This window comes from Bos javanicus, chromosome 5, assembly GCF_032452875.1.
Source record: "Bos javanicus breed banteng chromosome 5, ARS-OSU_banteng_1.0, whole genome shotgun sequence".
NCBI lineage: Eukaryota > Metazoa > Chordata > Mammalia > Artiodactyla > Bovidae > Bos > Bos javanicus.
The window spans coordinates 45,489,111-45,509,019 of NC_083872.1; the positions used below are offsets into that span (position 1 = coordinate 45,489,111).

Below are 19,909 nucleotides of genomic sequence, written 5' to 3' on the forward strand. Positions count from 1 at the left end.
GCTGACTTCATCCCTTCTCATGCTCTCCATTTCCAATCTATCTCAAGCCCACTTGATCCCATCTATAAAATCCTCTTGCTCTACCCATTTCTGTCATCTCACCACCACCTCTCCAAGCGATCACATCTCACTACAGCTGTCTCCTCTCTCCTAACCTCTCTCTGGTTTGCTTTCATGTATTTCAAAACAAAGGTGCTGACTGTGACGATGCTCAGAACACTCCGTCTTGCTCTTACTAGATTCCTAACACCGTCTATAAGCTGTTCTGTGGTCCAAGGGCTGGCCTTCCTTTCCAATTTTGTGTCATACCACATCTCCCCTAAATGTAGTTCCTACACTCCATCCTTTTTGCAGTTTAAAACTCATCACAAATTCCTCCAAAGGGCCTTTGTATGCACTATTCCCTTTTACCAGAATGCAATCCCCCCTCTCTTTACTCAGCTCCTCCTTTGCTCAGCTAACTTCTACACGGCCATCAAATTTCAGCTCAGTTGTCCTCTCCTCATGGGACACCTTTGCTAACAGCCAATCCTGGGACAGTGGAAACAGTGTCAGACTTTGTTTTTTTGGGCTCCAAAATCACTGCAGATGGTGATTGCAGCCATGAAATTAAAAGACGCTTACTCCTTGGAAGGAAAGCTATGACCAACCTAGATAGCATATTCAAAAGCAGAGACATTACTTTGCCAACAAGGTCCATCTAGTCAAGGCTAGATGTGAAGAAAGCTGAGTGCGAAGAATTGATGCTTTTGAACTGTGGTGTTGGAGAAGACTCTTGAGAGTCCCTTGGACTGCAAGGACATCCAACCAGTCCATTCTGAAGGAGATCAGTCCTGGGTGTTGTTTGTAAGGACTGATGCTAAAGCTGAAACTCCAGTACTTTGGCCACCTCATGCGAAGAGCTGACTCATTGGAAAAGACTCTGATGCTGGGAGGGATTGGGGGCAGGAGGAGAAGGGGACAACAGAGGATGAGATGGCTGGATGGCATCACTGACTTGATGGACGTGGGTCTGAGTCAACTCCGGGAGTTGGTGATGGACAGGGAGGCCTGGTGTGCTGCGGTTCATGGGGTCACAGAGTCAACACAACTGAGCGACTGAACTGAACTGAACTGAATCCTGGACCAGACTGTTTTGTTACATGCTCCAGAGAACCATGTGCCTTCTACTATTTGAGTCTGAAATAACACACTTTAATTAATTTCTACCTTTTCTGCTGGAGTAATGTTTAATATCACAGGGAACACAGGACTGTCTTTGCACAGTGTGTGGCACAGTACCTGGCACATAATGTAAGTCTTTGTTCAATGAATGAAATGATCATCCTAGTCCTGATGTTAGCAGCTATAATCTAGTTCAAGTTTGCAAACAGAAAGGCAAAACAGAATATATCTAATATATATGGTCTTCATTCTTTTCTTCAGACCTTCTCCTTTGACCATTCTGCATATTCATTCACCGAACAACTCATCACCAATGGGGTCAATGTGGAGTGCTCCATTAGTTGCTTATAAATAGATTTTTTAGAAAAGATGACTAGTGATTTGAAACTAGAAAGGTTTAAAAAGTATTTTTAAGAATGAACAGGAGAACATTGGCTTCATTTCACAGAGAAGAGGATTTCTTCTTTTATGTGATTTTATTTATAAAAATATTTATTTTTTGACTTATTTGGTTATGTTGGATCTCCCTTGTGGCACACAGACTCTAGTTGCGGTATGCGGGATTAGTAGTGTGTCACAGGCTTAGAGGCCTCAAGTCATGTGGGATCTTAGGTGCCTGGCCAGGGATCGAACCCACACTACTTGCACTGAAAGGCAGGTGATTAACCACTGGACCACCAGGGATGTCCCTCCTTTATGGTTATTTTAAAAAAGAGATAAGGACTTTCTTTGTTGTTGCTGTTTAGTCCCTAAATCATGTCCGACTCTTTGCAACCCCATGAACTGCAGCGAGCCAGACCTCCCTGTCCTTCACCAACTCCCCGAGTTTGCTCAGACTCATGTCCATTGAGTCAGTGATGCCAGCCAAGCATCTCATCCTCTGTCATCTCCTCCTCTTCTGTTTCCTTAGGTGATGCAAATTCGGGAGCTGGACAGGCCAGCATCACTCCTGCATACACATAGATGCCATCCTTCCTCTACTGGTTCTAACATGCAACTTGAAAATAAAAACATCAGGTTCTCTTTATTTATAACAGGTAAAAACTGCAGTACAGTCATCTAATATACAACAAAAAAACAAGTGTAATTATATCCTTAACAAAAGGACAGCCAGCATGTTTTCTTCCATAGCACAGAATTACTACTGGTTTGTCTCCGCGGTTGGTCCTCATCATCTGGTACATTTTCCCCCCAGGAATTTCCTTTTCAAAGGAAGACGGTCTTCAGGGCAAAAAATGTTTATCAGACTCTAGTTCCAATAGTATATACTTTATTCACTTATAGATCCATAACCACCCCACCCCACACTATCCTGCTCCAGCCTTCCTTGAATTCCTATCGACATCAGTCATTTATTACAACTCTCCCCCAACATTTATTATAACCCGCCAAGTTGTATTTACAGTTAAGAAGAATCTGTAAATGGCACAAATCGACTCAGCTGTTAGTGCACAGAAGTCAAATGATCCTCTGAAATACTGAAGTACTTTTCTCCAGCTTTTGGTAAACAATTATATGTTCATTTAAAACACAGAGAATATTCCTTAGACAGACATAACTCCTGAAGCTCATCCAGCAAGACAAATCACTTTGTATTTCTTAGCACAATAAAATGTATCTTTGGAAACTGAGAAGAACCGAAATTATTTAAAACAATAACAGAACACCACACATAAAAATCACACAACAGATTGACTGATCCATTGAAATTGTCAAAATTGATTTTCAGTGGGGCTTCGCATTTCAAATAGGCCAGGGAAAAAAAATGGTCCTAAAAGGTGTATTTTATACATGTGACATTTCATCCTCCAAAGAGCTCTTTTTCTCACTTGAAGTTTCTAAATAACATTTAGAAAAAGAAATATTGTAAGAGGGATTATCTGGCTCAGTCAATTTATTGTGAGAGGTTATCAACAACTGCTTTGAATTCTCAAATGTCAAGAGTGGGAAGCCAGTAATAGATTTGGCAGTTTAATATGTGACCCTATTATATTCTTAAGTAAAATCATGTATTTCCCCTAGAATTTATTTAATTATCCCTTTTAAAAAATTCATAGAACTTGTTAAATATTGACTATTTCTCTACTTCTCTTTCAAATCTTTCCTCATATCTTCACCAAGTTTCTGCTTAATCTCTGATAACATCTACCTTGACTTGCTGCTCAAGAATTTTCCTTAGCCCACTTAGAAAGGCTGACACAATTCACTCCAAACCCTTCAGTGTCAAAGAGCGCTCCACAGATACCTCACATGTGGGCGTAGGGGAGTGATGGCTGGGAGGTAGTCTTAAGCAATTATCAACATGAATTGCTCAAAGAAGCCAGGAGAACAGTCACCAGGATAAGAAGAAACCTGCTCAGCTTCTCCTGTAGTCTTTTCTTTATTTAAACATGGAGCTCTTTTATTTTTGAACTTAATGTATAGTTTTGAGAGCTCACCAAGAGAACACCCATAGAAACTGTAGTTTTTTTGATAACATTAACTTCTTACATCCACTTTCTACTAGAGGAGTAATACTTTTAGAACTGGTTTTTGCTTTATGATCTCCTTTACTACACTTTGCTTTCTAACAATCATATGTCATTTCTGTAAATGAAAAAAGCAAGAAGTTATACTAAAACAACTAAAATAGAAACGCTAGCCTTAAATTCTGACTTGAATACTTTGGCTTCAATTATAACAGAACTCACATTGGGGACCACCTATGAGCAAGTCGAGGAATCCTATGTGTCTTTCCTTAAAAGCCATTACACATTTGTGGTACAGGGATCTGAATTTCTTTGTCACCATTATAAAACTTTAATTTCATGTACTTCATTTGATATAACCAAACCATTCTATATACTTCATAGAATAACCTTTGAAAGGAAGCATGAGCCATGCTTTAGAGGATAAAGTTTTTCTTAAAAGGTACTCTAAAAGAGAAAGTTATATTTGTTTTACTTTTTAATTAATTTTATTATTATTATTTTTTGGTCATGCCACACAGCTTGCGGGATCTTAGCTCCCTGACCAGGGATTGAGCCTGCACCCTTGGCAGTGGAAGTATGGCATCTCAACCACCGGACCACCAGAAAATTCCCAAGTAAGTCATGTTTATGAATAAAATTTCCTTTGCATGACTTTTTGTAAACGATCATTTAATGAATTTTGCAACATAATTTTCATTTCTTCTTTGAAAGTAACTTGCCCACCTAATACTTTTTCTGTTGTCTTCAAGTGACTTTTTCTCTACAAAAACCTAATTAAGGACGTTGCACCAATTTACTCTTACTTCCTTCTTGTTCACTGAGTTTAAAATGGGTATAGGCAAGAATGCCAAATAATGTACATAACATGCCAAGACCCTGATTAATTGACAATGGATCCTTGAATAAAACATATCCTCCAAATAAAGTAATGCAGAACTTGAAGTGTCCAAACATGTTATAGCTGAGGTTTATAGATAAGGATAAAAAAGAATAACAAGCTAGATGTTTTGTATTCTCTCTCCTCACACACACACACACACACACTAAGCAAAGGCTTCCAATGGCTGGAGAGAAGTACATGAAACACAGACTGAAGAGCAGCTCCCAAGTCTAAAGAACAGGAACTTCAGTGAAGTCCTGGGTGAATCCTAGTTTCTTCGGGTAGCTTTTAGTAATTAATCAGTGACAGGAGACTCCTTCAACTTTCCCTGCTGACCTCCCCAAAGAAGAGAGAAGGGGCTGCGATACAAAGTTGGGAAAGGGATTCAGAACAAGGTACAGAGAAGCTCTTTTGTAGAGCAATTTGTGATGCTGTTTTATGGAGCCATTTCTAAACTTCCCTTGGCAAGTGAGATGAAACATGTAAGGCGCCAGAGGGCTGACTCAAGGGCAACGCAGCCAGTGTGCTTAAGCTTAGGAGGGAATCGGGGACAGGGGAGGGACTAGCATGAGCACCTGTGACATGCCAGGCACTGTGCCAGGCGCATATCTAACACCGTTTTATAATATTTAAGCATCGTATTTCCCTTCACTGCAATCACTCTTCTCGTTTACAACAGTGGAGGCTCGAGGATTTTAAGTAACTTAGATCACAGAATTAGTAAGTGGCAGGGCCAGAGGTCAAACATAGATGGGTCTATTTAACTCTAAAGTCCATGTTTGAGTTGAATTTAGTGCCTGTAATTTGCTGCTGGATTAAGGCAGTTCCAAATCACTGTTTATTTAAAAGGCTAACTAAAGACACAACTGGTACCTTTACAAATTATTCTTACTGAATTTTAAATCGTTTTTTCTATATGAATTAGTACTTTATTGTATTTCAGATGTCTGATACGTACCCATGTACTCTTCCTAATAATACTAGAAAGAGCTACCACTCTGTCCCGGTGTCATTGTGAGGATTAACTAAGCTAATATATGCAAGGCTTCGAGCACCCAGTAAGGTCCCTGTATGTGAGCTATTTAGAGCAGTGTTGTGCTGCGCTTAGTCGCTCAGTCGTGTCTGATTCTTTGTCACCCTATGGACTATAGCCTGCCAGGCTCCTCCATCCATGGGGATTCTCCAGGCAAAAATGGGTTGCCATGCCCTCCTCCAAGGGATCTTCCAAACCCAGGGACTGAACTCTGGTCTCCCACATTGTGGGCAGATTCTTTACTGTCTGAGTCACCAGGGATGCCCAAGAATACTGGAGTGGGTAGCCTATCCCTTCTCCAGGGGAACTTCCCAATCCAGGAATTGAACCGGGGTCTCCTGCATTGCAGGTGGATTCTACACCAGCTGAGCTACCAGAGAAGCCCATTAACAGTGGTACTTACACCTAATAAACACTGGCCAGGTGCTGGACACATATTCTCTCAGACACTTACAGCAACCTAATCATGTAGGTACCATGACCCCCATTTCATAAATGATGAGAGTGGGACCAGAGATCTCCCACAACTCGCTGAGGCAGCAGCAGAGCTGCAGCTACATGCCTGGACCTGTCCAACCTCAAAGTCCTGGTTTCCTCCTCTGTTCGGAGCCCAACTAGGCAACCAGGAAGTTCTGCCTGGGCAGGAGAGCACAGGTCAGGTCACCAGGGTACCTGTGCTTGCCTGCCTCAACAGCAGTACTTTTCCTGTGGGACAGAGGACCTTCTCAAGAATGTTAATTATAACCATAATAAAATAGGCTTCATTTTCAATTATGAGCCATCTTCAAGTGCACTGGCTCCCACATGTCAGCATTTCCTTACTCCTCAGCCTTTCTTTTAAGTGGTCAAGGTCTGTTAAAGATAATTATATGAGAGGAAAGGCAAATTTAAAGAAATTCTTCAGTGAATCCTTTTGTAAATTAGGGGAAAAAACAAACAAACAAACAGGAGCAAGCTATATTCAACATCTCCAACTCCTCTAATTCTGCACTTTCTTCCAGTAGGCTTCTACATGGACACTCTGAAGTTCTTGTCAAAATCATCAGTGCCTCCACCTCACCAAGCCCCTTCCTCAATTACCTGAACCTGACCTGGCAGCAGCCTTGGACACAGCTGACTCCCCTCCTCCTCACTTGGTTTCTACACCCTCTCCTCCTTCCTCCCACCTCGACTGCTCCTTCACTGCCCCTTCCGCCTGGCTCCTGTCATCTCTGCAAACTCTAAACACTGAAGTGACCCAGGACTTGGTCTTTAGACACCATTTTTTCCTCTTCCTGTGTGCTTAGTAATGTCAGCCAGACTCACTGCTTCAAACCACGTCTATACACCACCAACTCTCTCCAGAATACCTCCAGCCAAGACCTCGATCTGGAACTCTCAGACTTGTTTCACCCCAAACTGAGCACCTGGTCTTCCTCCCCACTTCCACACCTCCTTCGGGCTGTCCTATTTCAGTCCACAGCAACTGTACTCCACCAGGGGCTCAGGCTCAAAGCTGGGTGAGTCAACCTTCTTTCCTCTCTCATTCTCCACATCTAATCTGCCTGCAAAACCCGCTGGCTCTATTTGGAAATATATCCAGAGTCCAATCACTTCTCACTGCGTCCACTGTGACTCTCCTGGTACCAAACCAGTGTAGTTTCTAAATTAGCATACTGCAGCAGCAGCAGATGGCTTCCCTTCGTCTCTTGCCCCTTTCAATGCAGTAGTTCTCAACTGGGAGTGATTCTGTCACCTGGGCAAGGATGTTTTTGGTTTTCATAATTGGGGAAAAGGGTGCTACTGGTATCTGGTGAGTGGAGGCCAGAAATGCTGCTAAACATCCTCCAATGGACAGGACAGGCCTCTGCAACAAAGAACTGTCTGGATCAAAAGGTCAGTAGCACTGAGGTTGAAAATCCTTGCCTTGCCTGTTCTCAACACAATAGCCCAGAGGGATCCTACTAAAACAGACATAAAATCATGTCCTGTCCCTGCTCAACGGCTTCACATCTCATGTAAAAGCTCTGCTCAGTTTGACCCCCGATTACCCTGAGTTCTCCTAAAGCCACCCTGTGTTCCCCCTGCTCCAGCCACACAGGTTTCTTGTTCCTTCCAGTCTCTCACCTGCTGTTCCCTCTGCCTGGCAATGCTATCCATCCCACTCTGCGTGGAGCAACCTCACTTCCTTCAGGTCTTTACTCAGAAGTATCTGTTTTGCTGAGGCCTTCCTGTCTACCTTCCATAAAACTTCACCCTGTCCCCAATATTTCACAACCCCTTCCCTGCTTCATCTTTTTCTCCTTATCACTTTACACTATCTAACACTGCATATGCACATTTCGTTTCTTATTTATAGCCTTTCTCCCCAGAACTTAAGCCTGTGAGAGCAGAGATTTTTGTCTGTTTGGTTCACCACTGTATCTTCAATGCCTGACATACAGTAGATACTCAGTATGTGAATATTTACTAAGTCAAGAAATGGTTTACAGTGGGCGTTTAGTTAATATTTGTTGAATGAATGAATGGATGTTCTTAGGGCACATACTTGGATGCCTTGATCTGGCAGCACAAGTCCTGGCTAGACCACCCAAGTTCAAACCTGGACACCACACTTCTCGGCGGGTGGCTCCAAGTGAGTTATTCAACCCCTCTGCACCTCCACTTCCTCTTCTGCAGAACAAAGACATAATTTACTTCATTGAGCTGCTATAAAAACTAAATGTTAATACACAGAAGGTGTTTCAAACAGTGCCTGGCACAGAAGAAACATTTAGTTAAGTGTTGCTTTTGTTTTTTTTTAAAATTATTACTATTAGAACTGTTGTTATTTATTGATAGCCGTCAAATATGCTGCTTTTATACTTTGTGGACAGCTCAGTGTTCACTCATTACAGATGAAATGCTAAAAATGGGCAGCTGAGTTTGATTAAGATCTTCAAGTCATGACTTCACTTCTTGATATGAAGTAACATTGAGAAAAGCAGGCACACCCAGCCAGACAAGTACAAAAATAAACTCACAAGTCAGAGTGACTAGTCTGAAATTACTGTTACTTAGATTAACCACTCCTTTGTATTATTATCAAACTATCAATAACTGAAAAGTGATGGGAAACCTAAGTATTACCTCAGTATTCACTCAACAAATGTTTATGTACAAGGAGTGGTGCTCTGCATTAATTCTGATATGGGAAAAGCTCACTTAAGAAAATTCAAAAGCATTTATGATACAGAAAGCTAACCCATCTCCCCAGTTCACAGTTCGTTAAATCTCCATAAAGACTAAAAATAACCCAATCTACTCAATTTAGGCCATGCAATAGTAAGTGTGAGACTCAAATAAAGAAATCAACGTGACAGAGTTTTGGAGAATATAAAAGACTATACATTTGTGAATTGTTAGGAAAAGGATACGTGACTGGTGAAGTGTTCCCAATGATCCAATAAATCGACAAGTTCACCATGAAAGCTATTACTCCAGAGAGCAGGACCATCAGCTACAAATAAACCAAAAGAATCATTAATGAAAAGCAGCTGCAATCATTACAATCATCAAGTGAAAATATACTTCATCAGGAACTTCTATCAATCATTAAAAACAAAACTTTTTTTCGGCCGCACCACAGTGCCTTGTGGGATCCTAGTTCCCCGATCAGGGTATCAAAACTGGAACCCCCTGCAGTGGAAGCGTGGAGTCCAAACCACTGGACTTCCAGGGAGTTTCCCAAAATAAGATTTTTTAAAAGAGATAATCAAGTTTGGAGAAAGCAAGAACTGAGGGTAAAAAAGCAGAATGAGTAGTATTTGAAACTGTAATTTTGTCTACAGAATCCAATGGAAAATTCTTCAACAATATGCTGACTCTGAATATAAATTTCCAGGTTAGTTTTTCTTATCTATCCAGTGAAAAATTATTTTGTAATAATTTCTTATTATAAAAGTAATATTATTCATTATGGAAAAATTAGAAAATAAAGATGAACAAAAAGAACATAAGGAATTTTTTTCCTTTTACTTTTACCAAGATGTAATTGACACACAACACTGTGTAAGTTTCAGGTGTACAGCATCATGATTTGACCTACACACATTACAAAATAGGATTCCCTTGTAGCTCAGTCAGTAAAGAATCTGCCTGCCATGCAAGAGACCCATGTTCGATTCCTGGGTGGGAAAGATACCCTGGAGAAGAAAATGGCAACCCACTCCAGTATTCTTGCCTGGAGAATCCATGGACAGAGAAGCCTGGCTGGTTACAGTCCATGGGGTTGCAACTGTTGGACATGACTGAGCAACTAAACCATAAACCAACCAACCATTATGGAATGGTTACCACAGCAAGAATAGAGAACATCTACCATCCACACATACACAAAATTAAACATATAGGAAAAAGTACTTTTCCCTGTCAAGAGAACTCATAAGGAATTCTTATAATCCCAACCATTCAGCGCAGTTAATACATTGGCATATATCCTTTCACACCTTTTTTCCTTTGAATTGCTCATTTTATTCTTATTTAAATTGAATCAGTAGGCATTCATTCGATATCCACAAAACTAGGCCAGGCCTTATAAGGAACACAATGGGTTCTTGCCCTCAAAGATTTCAGAAACCACTCAAGGACATCATAAAAATCTTTATAACATAATCACAGCTTATATTTACATAGTGCTGACTAAGCAACAAGAATTGTTCTAAATATATTACATGTACTAATTCGTTTAATTGTTGCAAACAGCCATGAGAGAATAAAATATTTTCCCTTTTTACAGACAAGAAAACAGCACAAAGAGGTCAAGTAACTTGCCTAAGACACACAGTTAGTAAGTGGAAGGGCCAAGATCTAAACTCAGGGCAGTCTGCTTCTGGAGTCTCTGCTCCTAACTGGCTCTGCTCTGCTACCTCTTAACCAAATGAAGCTTCCCCAGTGGCTCAGCAGTAAAGAATCTGCCTGCAATGCAGGAGGCTTGCACGAGATGTGGGTTCGATCCCTGGATCAGGAAGAGTCCCGGAGAAGGAAATGACAACACGCTCCAGTATTCTTGCCTGAAAATTCCCACGGACAGTCCATGGTGTCAGAAAGAGTCAGACACAACTGAGCAACTAAACAGTGCGATACAAGACGCACAGCTCAGGCAAGAAGAGAAAATTAGTCTTGAGCTCTAACCTCATTAACAGGCAAACAGGCAATAGGTTCTATAGGCTTCTCTAGACAGGAAATGTCCTTTTGGGCTGGAATAGCAAGAAAAATCTTTGGATTTCAATGCATGTTTAGATTAGAAAAAGAAATAACAGGGGCAGGAAACAGTATGGGTCAAAGCAGAGGAATGAAAGCCGAGGTGTGTGCATGGGACATGAGTAAACCTGCTCGGCTGAGGATGGGAGACAGTGGGCTGTCCCACTGTAGACACGCAGGACATTCTGTCCACACATATCCCGCAATTTCATTTTAAAAGTCAGAAAACAAGTCAGAGAAAGAGAAATATCATATGATATCGCTGATATGCGGAATCTTAAAAAAAAAAAAAAGATACAAATGAACTTTTGTATAAAACAGAAACAGACTCACAGACTTAAGAGAACAAACTCATGGTTACTGGGGTGAAGGGTGGGGAGGAGGGACAGCGAGGGAGTTTGGGACGGACATGTACCCACTGCTTTACTGAAGATGGACAGCCAAAAGGGATTTACTGTAGAGCGCAGAGAATTCTGCTTAATATTCTATAACAACTAACTGGGAAAAGAATTTGAAAAACAACAGATACATGTATATGTATAACTGAATCATTCTGTTATATACCTGAAAACAACATAACACTGTTAATCAACTATACGCCAATATAAAATAAAAAATTTAAAAAAGGTTATAAAGCCATTATCTACTGCTGAAATAGAATTCAGAGAAAATATTAGTTACAATTTGAATTATTACGGAGTTTAAATTCCAAAGAAAACATGTCATATTTGAAGACTCTTTCTGTCCCATATGGGTTTTCTCAGTTTTTAAATCAGTACAGTTGTAACTAGACCAAGGGAGTTGGATTTGCAATCTTTTAATTAGAAACAGTAATAGCTTACTTTCGTATTTTAAACAACAGTGAGGCTCACTAAATTTTTAACTAAAAGAAATTCGCCCCTTAAAGATTTTAAAAATTGTTTCTAGGAATGTATCATTGTTAATTTTACAGAGTTTACAGTATGTCACAAGCCTATTTCTTGATGACCTTCACATCATTAAAAACACAATTACACTCTGAGACAATGATGCCCTCTAGAGACAAGAAATGAAGGTGATTCTCCCTTATTCAGTGGTCTCAGACGGCTGTGCTCTTGTTTCTTTGACCTTTATTTATGGTCTTTCTGCTGAGGTCCTCATTTCTAAATGTCAGAGGACCAGTCACATAAAGCCTCTCCCCTCCTAGTATAAGGTGCCCAAACTACAGTGGTTTGATAAATTACCACCACCAACAAAACAGACATGCCCATGCCCTGCATTAAATGTATGGGAAGCAGAAGTTCCTTTCCTAAGTAGGGGGACTATACTTTCTAACTTTATTAAAACAATGTCCCCAAAGTACAGACCCCTTTGATCTGGCAATTCCATTCTAAGACTCTATTTCACAGAATAAAAAGTCCCAGTTCATAAGGCCACATGTACAAGGCTGTTTATGCAATACTGTTTATGGTAGTTAAGAACTGCAACTATTATACAGCCATCAAGAGAATGATGTGAAGATATTTTTATGAGACATTGTTAAGTGCGAAAAGCAAGATATAGAAAATCATAAGTCCCTGCTAACACAGCAGGGTCCCAAAAAATCCTTGCTTGAATTTCTAAAAAAAAGAAAATCTGTGCAATATGATCCCACTTTTGTAAAAGAAACAAGTGTATAATTTAAGTATACATATGTGTATGTATGCTTGGGCATGTTTATGTGCTTATATGAGGGTATATACAGCACAGAGAAAAATATGCAAGAACAAACACTAGAGTGTTAACATGACTTACTTCAAGGAGAAGGAGTGGGGTAATGGGATGATGAAGTGTGTCTGGGTAGCGGGGCTGGGGAAAAGGAACCCAGAATAAAAACAGCATAAGTAATATGGTTATATATATATGAAATTAAATATACACACACATGCATGTATCTGTGGATTCAAAAAGATCCATGAAATGATCATTACCAAAGCGGTAAAGGTGATTATCCTAGTGTGGCAGGATTCACGGGGACTTTCACTTTATAATTTTATGTATGTTCAACAATATATACAATATAAACTACTTTTTATTGTGATATTATCACAATAAAATCAACAAAGCTATATTTTAATTATAAAACAATAAATGCCCAAAATATTTGTGGGCTATATAGCCTGGCATCACTGTGGAAGGTGACTGCAGCCATAGTGGAAAAGCCAATATGGTTTTTCCAACAGTCATGAACGGATATGAGAGCTGGACCATAAAGAAGGCTGAGCACTGAAGAACTGGTGCTTTCAAACTGTGGTGCTGGAGAAGACTCTTGAGAGTCCCTTGGCCAAAAAGGAAATCAAACCAGTCAATCCTAAAGGTCATCGACCCTGAATATTCATTGGAAGGATTGATGCTGAAGCTAAAGCTTCAATACTTTGGCCACCAGATGATGTGAAGGGCCAACATGATGCTGGGAAAGATTGAAGGCAGGAGGAGAAAGGGGCGACAGGATGAAATGGTTGGATGGCATCACTGACAAGGACATGAGTTTGAGCAAGCTCCAGGAGATAGTGAAGGACAGGGAAGCCTGGTGTGCTGCAGTCCATGGGGTCGCAAAGAGTCAGACACAACGAAGCGACTGGACGACAAATAGGCATGCTCAGCATAGTGACCAGGCATCAGAAGACCTGAATTCTAGTCCTGGTTTTTACCACTGACTAGCTGTTGCACCCTAAGCAAGTCCCTTAACCTTTCTCTGCCTCAGTGTCTTCATCTAAAGAATCATCTTTGGGCTTCCCTGGTGGCTCAGTAGTAAAGAATCCGCCTGCCAATGTGCAAGAACAGGTTCAATCCTTGGTCCGGGAAGATCCCACATGACTCGGAGCAACCAAGCCCATGCACAGCTACTGAGCCTGTGTTCTAGAGACCAGGAGCCCCAGCTACTGAGCCCACAGGCCGCAACTACTGAAGCCGCCCGCCCCAGAGCCCACCTCCACAAGAAGAGAAGCCACCGCAATGAGAAGCCCGTGCACCGCAGCTAGAGATTAGCCCCTGCCTATCACAGCTAGAGAAAAGCCTGCGCATCAACAAAGACCTTGAACAGCCCCAGAATCACTACTAAATACATAATAAAATTAAATTAAAAAAAAATAATCTTACCTTGCCTCCCTTAAAGTGTGATTATAAAGATTAAATGTGAGCTAGCACTCTGAAAACTAAAAATTGCATTAATAATTATTACTGTCTTGTTTCTTAGACACCCACCCAATTAGAACTTACCAAAGCAGAGACTGACCAGGGACCAAATATTCCTCCTTCTGCGAACACTGGCTCAAAGAAGGGCACAGCGACCAGCAACATGGCAGATGACATTGGGGCCTGGTAGTACAGCAGCTGCATCGAGTTTACTTGCAATTCATGCTGTTTGGCTCCTACCCACTGAAATTCAGGAGAGAGAACAAGTTAGGCAAAAAAAAAAAAAAATGGTACTCAACAAAGAAAAGATGCAACTTTGGCCACAAACACAGGAATGAGGAGCAGGGCTCAGGGAAGAGGAAATGCCTAAGATATCAAAGATCAATAATATATATGTATATCTTGTAAGTTCCTTGCATAAAAGGAGTTTTCTATATTCCATGTCTGATCATTGATTTTCTTACTATTAAAGGAGGAAAAGAAATTCTCTCTTCCCTCCAGATCCTAGTAAATATGGAAAATCAATGCATAGGTATCAGAGATCTTGGGAAAATTAGGCATGAATGGATATTTATAAGCAGGAATAAGCAGGCTAATCTTCATAAGCAGGATAAGCAGGAATACAGATGCACTGTCAGACTTCATTTCTTTCTAAAAATGGCCCCCAAAATGAAGACTGGGAGGCAGGGCGGACTCTTAACTGGAGACGAACAGAAACCTCATTTATCCCAGGTGGCCACCAACGTGTGTGGTCAGAAAGGTATGTGAGGGCTTTTCGTTAACTTCAGAAAACTCAATCAGTGGCAGAGTAGAAGGAACCTCCCTCTCTATGGCTGACTTTTCTGTGAAAAATCCCCCCTAATAAACTATAGATAATCACAACCCCTAAAAAGGCTATCCTTAGAACAGACACTCCACAGCCTCAAACCCTTTCAGTTCTCAAAATGCTTCAGAAATATAACTGAAAAAGAGGTTTAAAGAAAGTTTGATAGGACTGTCTGAATATAAGACCTGGCAAGAACAGCCAGGCTTTTTTGAATAACTGCTCCTACATAATTCTTTTCCCTGTAGGTCCGGGTATCCTGTTACATAAATGCTAAGTCTATAGAAATTCACCAAGACAAAAATAGAAGAGCCGGAAATGTGAAGCATTATCCTGCCAGCCTTAATAAGAGTCTGCTGTGAACATGAAGGACAAAGAGTTGATTCTTTTGCTTGGGACACCACAGTAAGCGAAAATGAATGCAGAGGGTGTACGCACAGCCCTGCGTGGCCTAGCGGCCTCTATGGGCAGTTGCGTGTCTGACACGAGGTAGCAGGCCCAGCTGGAATGGCGGTGACTCTCAGGCCTCCGCTTGCCCTCACTGCAGCGCAGCCTGGCTTCTGCTTGTCACCCTTCTCATGAAACTGCCCCCCAACAGGGCACCTTCACCTCCAGCGGCCACACTGATGGACTGCCCTCGTCCCCCTTCCAGCTGGAGCCCTCTGCAGAACCTGCAACTGCTCTTGGAAGAACTTGACCTCTGGTTTGTGCTGCTTTCTCACTCACCTCTTCCTTCCCTACTATCTGTAAGGGAGAGGTCTGGCTTTCCTCTTACCTCCCCAACTTACCTTTTCCTATCCACTGACACCTAGAGCTCTGACCTTCTTCCTTGAGCATCCTTTAAGTCACTCCTTTAACAGCTTACTGATCATTTCACTTAGATCATCTGCAGGAGCTTATTTAAGATTAAGCTGATTACTTTTTTCCCCAAATGAGCTCCTCCTGTGTTGCTCCAATAATTAATGATACAATCTCCTCCAAGGATCAGACTCATTTTCAGTAGGGTCTGCACTCTCACATTCAGTTGGGTCTTACTACTTCTTTCTCTAAGAGGTGTCTGGAGTTTGTTTTTCCTTTTCATGTCCAGTACCACTGTCCTTGTTCATGTCCTTCCTGTCTTCCCCTTAAACCACGGAGCACTTTCTGACTGCTCTGCCTGTCAACCTGTCTTCCCTTTTATTCATCCTTCACTGCCCCCAGAAGTTTCTAGAACACAGGAAATGATCAAGTTACTGCCCTCTCTGAACTCCAGTCCTGGTGTCTGCAAGATAAAGGGTATACTTCCTCCACATGATACTCAAGACTCTGCCATCTGGTCTCACCCACCCCTCAGCCTTGTCTTTCCACCATGCAACTACAGTCCAGTCTCACCAAAAAGAACCAACTTCTCCAAAAATGCTCTGTATTTGCACACATCATTGCAAAGAAAGACCTCTGCTATATTACTCTGCTAAGCAAATTCCTATGCGTTCTTCAATTTGAACTTTCCCATAAAGCCTTACCTCACCACCACCTCCTTGCAGAACTGTCTCTCTTTCCGTGGTGTTCCTCAGAACTTTCCTCATACCCTGAGCTACACTACCTGTGATCAGCCTTCTCCATGCATTTCTTCGATACTGGATTATAGCTGCTTTTCATCTCTGTATCAAGGCTGAGTATAAAGCAGAAGAAATGTCTGCTGAATGGAGGCAAGACTCAATCATCTTTCTACAACTAAATCTAACAGCTCTTAATTCATCTTAACTCTTTCAGCTCTTAACTCATCTCTTAATTCCTTTCAATGCCCTAGTTGTATGAGAAGAAATAACTTGGAAATTATACAAGGATACAATAGGAAAATACAACTTTGCTTAAAATGAATTTTTTGGGGAATATATCTATTCTGTAACCATAACTTTACTATTTACCAATAATCAAAAACTTTGCCCATAACTTAGTCTAGTCTACAATCATTCCTTAGTCAATCTCATTTCAAATATCTACCTGAGAGATACAGAATTCTTTGATTCCAATCTATAGCAATTTTGAAACTTGTCTGAACAAAAATGGTCATATTGGCATGGCCAGTGAGTACTATGAGTACTCTGAATTGAAGTTATACGTAAAGGATACAAGAAACTCTAACGTTCAACAAATAAAATTTCTTGCTCTAACAAACAATTCATACTGAATCCAAAAAGTCCATTTAACAAAAAAGATAAATAGTATCTAATTAAAAATTTAAACTCATTGAAGTATGCCCAAATGCAGTTTTCTTAAAGCACAAACCTGAGCTTCCTCTGATTTCTCTCTGGAGTAAAAGAATATCTTGGGGCCAAGTGACAAGACTGAGTGGGTGCTCCATCCTTTCATGTCACTGCTCTCTTTTATTTAAACTGCTTCTCTGCCACTAAGAAACTTATTCAACCCCAGAATTTTCATATAACAATGTTTCTGAACTAACCAGTACTAGAAAATGCTAAGGCTGCATTATTAAATTCCTAACATTCATAATAAAAATGCCTTAGTTTACAACTAGTGGATGCTTGTGAACAAAGTAAAATTGATCACTCATTTGGCTCTGATTCCCCATGCAGGCATACCCAGAATTTTCAGTTCAAGGTTTTCAGTATAGAGAAAATACTGTTTCACTGTACCCTTCGTCATTCATTATTCTTTTCCCCACTATATAAGAAACAAACAAAAAATACTTGTTGAGATTTTATGGTAATGAAGGAAATAAATCCATGAACAACTTTTCAGTAAATGCCTCCCACAGGCAAGGCATCAGGCTAGTGCAAGAAGTGAGATACTCATTGCTATAAAATACTGACAGAGACAAATCATTAGAATATATAAGCTGTAACAGCAGCATATCTTTTGAGGCAAAGATTTACAAAATCTGAAATTTTCCTTTCCTGTTCAATTTTTTGGATCTGTACTTACTCCTTCATAGTAACATCATAATTAAAGAGTAAATGATAAATACCATAAAACCCATGAACACAATCCTCAAGTAAAAAAGTCTTATTACTCATTTTGTAAGGATTTCCCAAAAAACATTATACCATCACCCGAAACTCAGACTGTGAAGTGTGGGTATTATACACTTACAGACAGGTAGGGAGACACTTGGTGAACACCATACACCCACATTTCTGTCTCCTTTCTTCTCTTCAACTTGAGTCAGACAATTTATGCAATTATGCTTTCTTCCCAACAGTCTATTGTCTCTATACTGTATTGCCTAAACCTTGGGGCACAGCTTCAAAATTTATGAAACCTGCTAAAAGGCACATAAAGAAAAAAAAAATTACCAACCACTTGATAAAGGGATGTAACTAAAACACCAAGAGCAGCAAACACCGTTCCAAGGAAATTAAACTTCACATCGTAATAAGAATTTAGGATTACACCTAAAGTTATAGGAATCTGTAAAGAAAAAGAAGTAGATGTTGTTCAGATTAAATTTATGAGACATAAAATCTGTATTCCTTTCACAGTCTTACAAGGTTAACCATAAAAATGCCACTAGGAAACAACGAACCTCTACAAATATTCTTCCATGTGAAAAAAAAAAGAACTGTTAATCCTACTTCCTCAAAGTTGAATAAAATAATTCTATATTTTTGTTCACATTTAATTTTATTTAAAATTCTGGGTAAAATAATGAGTCGATGCATTGCACTTTGCATGAAAATACCACATGCGAGCACATCGGAGTAAATGGACTACAAAACTAATGTCTAAACAACATGTAAACACAAGGGTATAACAAAAAAAAAGCATTAGGATTTTAAGTTCTGCAAGTTATGAAGTACTAAAATTATTTTAGCCCATCTTTTTTTATGTAAAGACTATGAAACCTCTGCAGTATGTCAACACAAACATATCCTGTGAGACATTTAACGTTTATCATAAAGTCAGTTTGAGATTTTCCACTTAATCCGATACGGATTTGCATCACTCAATACAGCTTTCTTTCTTACTCAGAAATCACAGCATAAGGATTTCCATCAAACAGTAGTTACTAAAACTCACACAAGTACAGTCCACTGTGCTGAAAGCCCAACGGAGCGCCAAGATGGCTTTTTTTCACCCTTCCCAAATAAGCGTGAAGTTCACAAATGACTCAAGTGTGGATTTTACGATAATGGGAAAGAGGATGGCGCAAGGTTATGCAAACTTCCCGGGGGAGAAAGATGGTCCAGGTGAGTTGTTAGAGGCGCACCTCACCCGCCTGAAGCTACTCACCAGCGTGAGCCGTATTTTGGTGGAGAAGGTTTTCTTGTAGCAGAGGGTCTGGATGACTATGATTACCGGCGTGGTCATGGCCTTGGCCAGCTGATAGGTGCCTATGGTGTTATTCTGCAAAGATAAGTTGGTGAAGACCACAAAGCCACAGAAGCTGAGGGCCAGGAGGAGGAGCTTGGAAGGCGGCAGACTTTTGGGGGCAAAGATATCCAGCTTCTGGCAGACGTACAAGCCCAACCAAGTGACCACGAAGTGAACCAGGGTCAGGCTCATGTTGGGGAAGCCGTAGTGGACATAGATCCATTTGTTAAGGAACACAATGCAGATGGACACCAGTAGGTTGAGTAGGAGCCCGGCCGCGATGCGCCCGTTGCCCCGTACTCGATCCGCCAGCGATGCCATGACTCTTGCGTAGCCGGAGGCCGTCAGCCTCGGAAAGGGGCGCCCGGCCTGTCTCCGGCTGCCCTCTCCCTCCTCCGCCGCCGCCGCGTTCTCGCAGCCGCCGGCTTCACGATCCGGCTACGGAGAGACATTCAACCTTCGGGTCCCAGCAGACTAGCAACCTCAGAGAAGCACACATGCTCTGCCGCCGCCCATTCAGTCTGCGACTACGCGGCAGCACGTCCCGCGCGCCCCGCCCCCTTTCACCCGTGGTCACGTGGCTCAGGGCACCCGCGCTTCCGCCCTCGAACAGTTAGCTGAGCAGCCTCACCTGCGCAGGCGCGTGGCACTCTGGATGAGGCGAGCCGAATCCTTCTTGCCCTACCACCTGAGTTAGCTAAACCCGGCTATACCAATCAGGGACCCCTTTCTTGTTGGACATTTCCTGTGTGTTGGTTGGATCGACTTGTTAGCTACTGTCAGTGTTGAGCACGGAGAATGCAATGGGACCCCATTCCAGTATTCTTGCCTGGAAAATCCCATGGGCGGAG

The 19,909-nt window shown here is 41.2% G+C and overlaps 1 protein-coding gene and 1 long non-coding RNA gene across 3 annotated transcripts; one reads left to right on the plus strand and one right to left on the minus strand.

Moving 5' to 3' along the window:
- The first annotated feature begins 721 nt into the window (after positions 1 to 721).
- Positions 722 to 4,543, plus strand: LOC133247568 (uncharacterized). The gene is made up of 2 exons (XR_009736429.1): positions 722 to 2,201; positions 4,154 to 4,543. It is a non-coding gene; the product is annotated as an uncharacterized LOC133247568 (long non-coding RNA).
- On the minus strand, positions 2,418 to 19,632 carry SLC35E3 (solute carrier family 35 member E3). Of its 2 annotated transcripts, XM_061416539.1 has the most exons (5): positions 18,978 to 19,632; positions 18,045 to 18,155; positions 14,006 to 14,164; positions 8,944 to 9,026; positions 2,418 to 4,596 (listed from the first exon to the last, which is right to left on the minus strand). In XM_061416539.1, exons 1-5 carry the CDS (start codon positions 19,377 to 19,379, stop codon positions 4,410 to 4,412), a joined length of 942 nt encoding a protein of 313 aa, XP_061272523.1. In that variant the 5' UTR covers positions 19,380 to 19,632; the 3' UTR covers positions 2,418 to 4,409. The 2 variants fall into 2 exon arrangements, with proteins under 2 accessions (XP_061272523.1, XP_061272524.1); XM_061416540.1 differs by lacking the exon at positions 18,045 to 18,155 and having other exon boundaries at positions 18,978 to 19,618.
- Between the last annotated feature and the right edge of the window lie 277 nt (positions 19,633 to 19,909).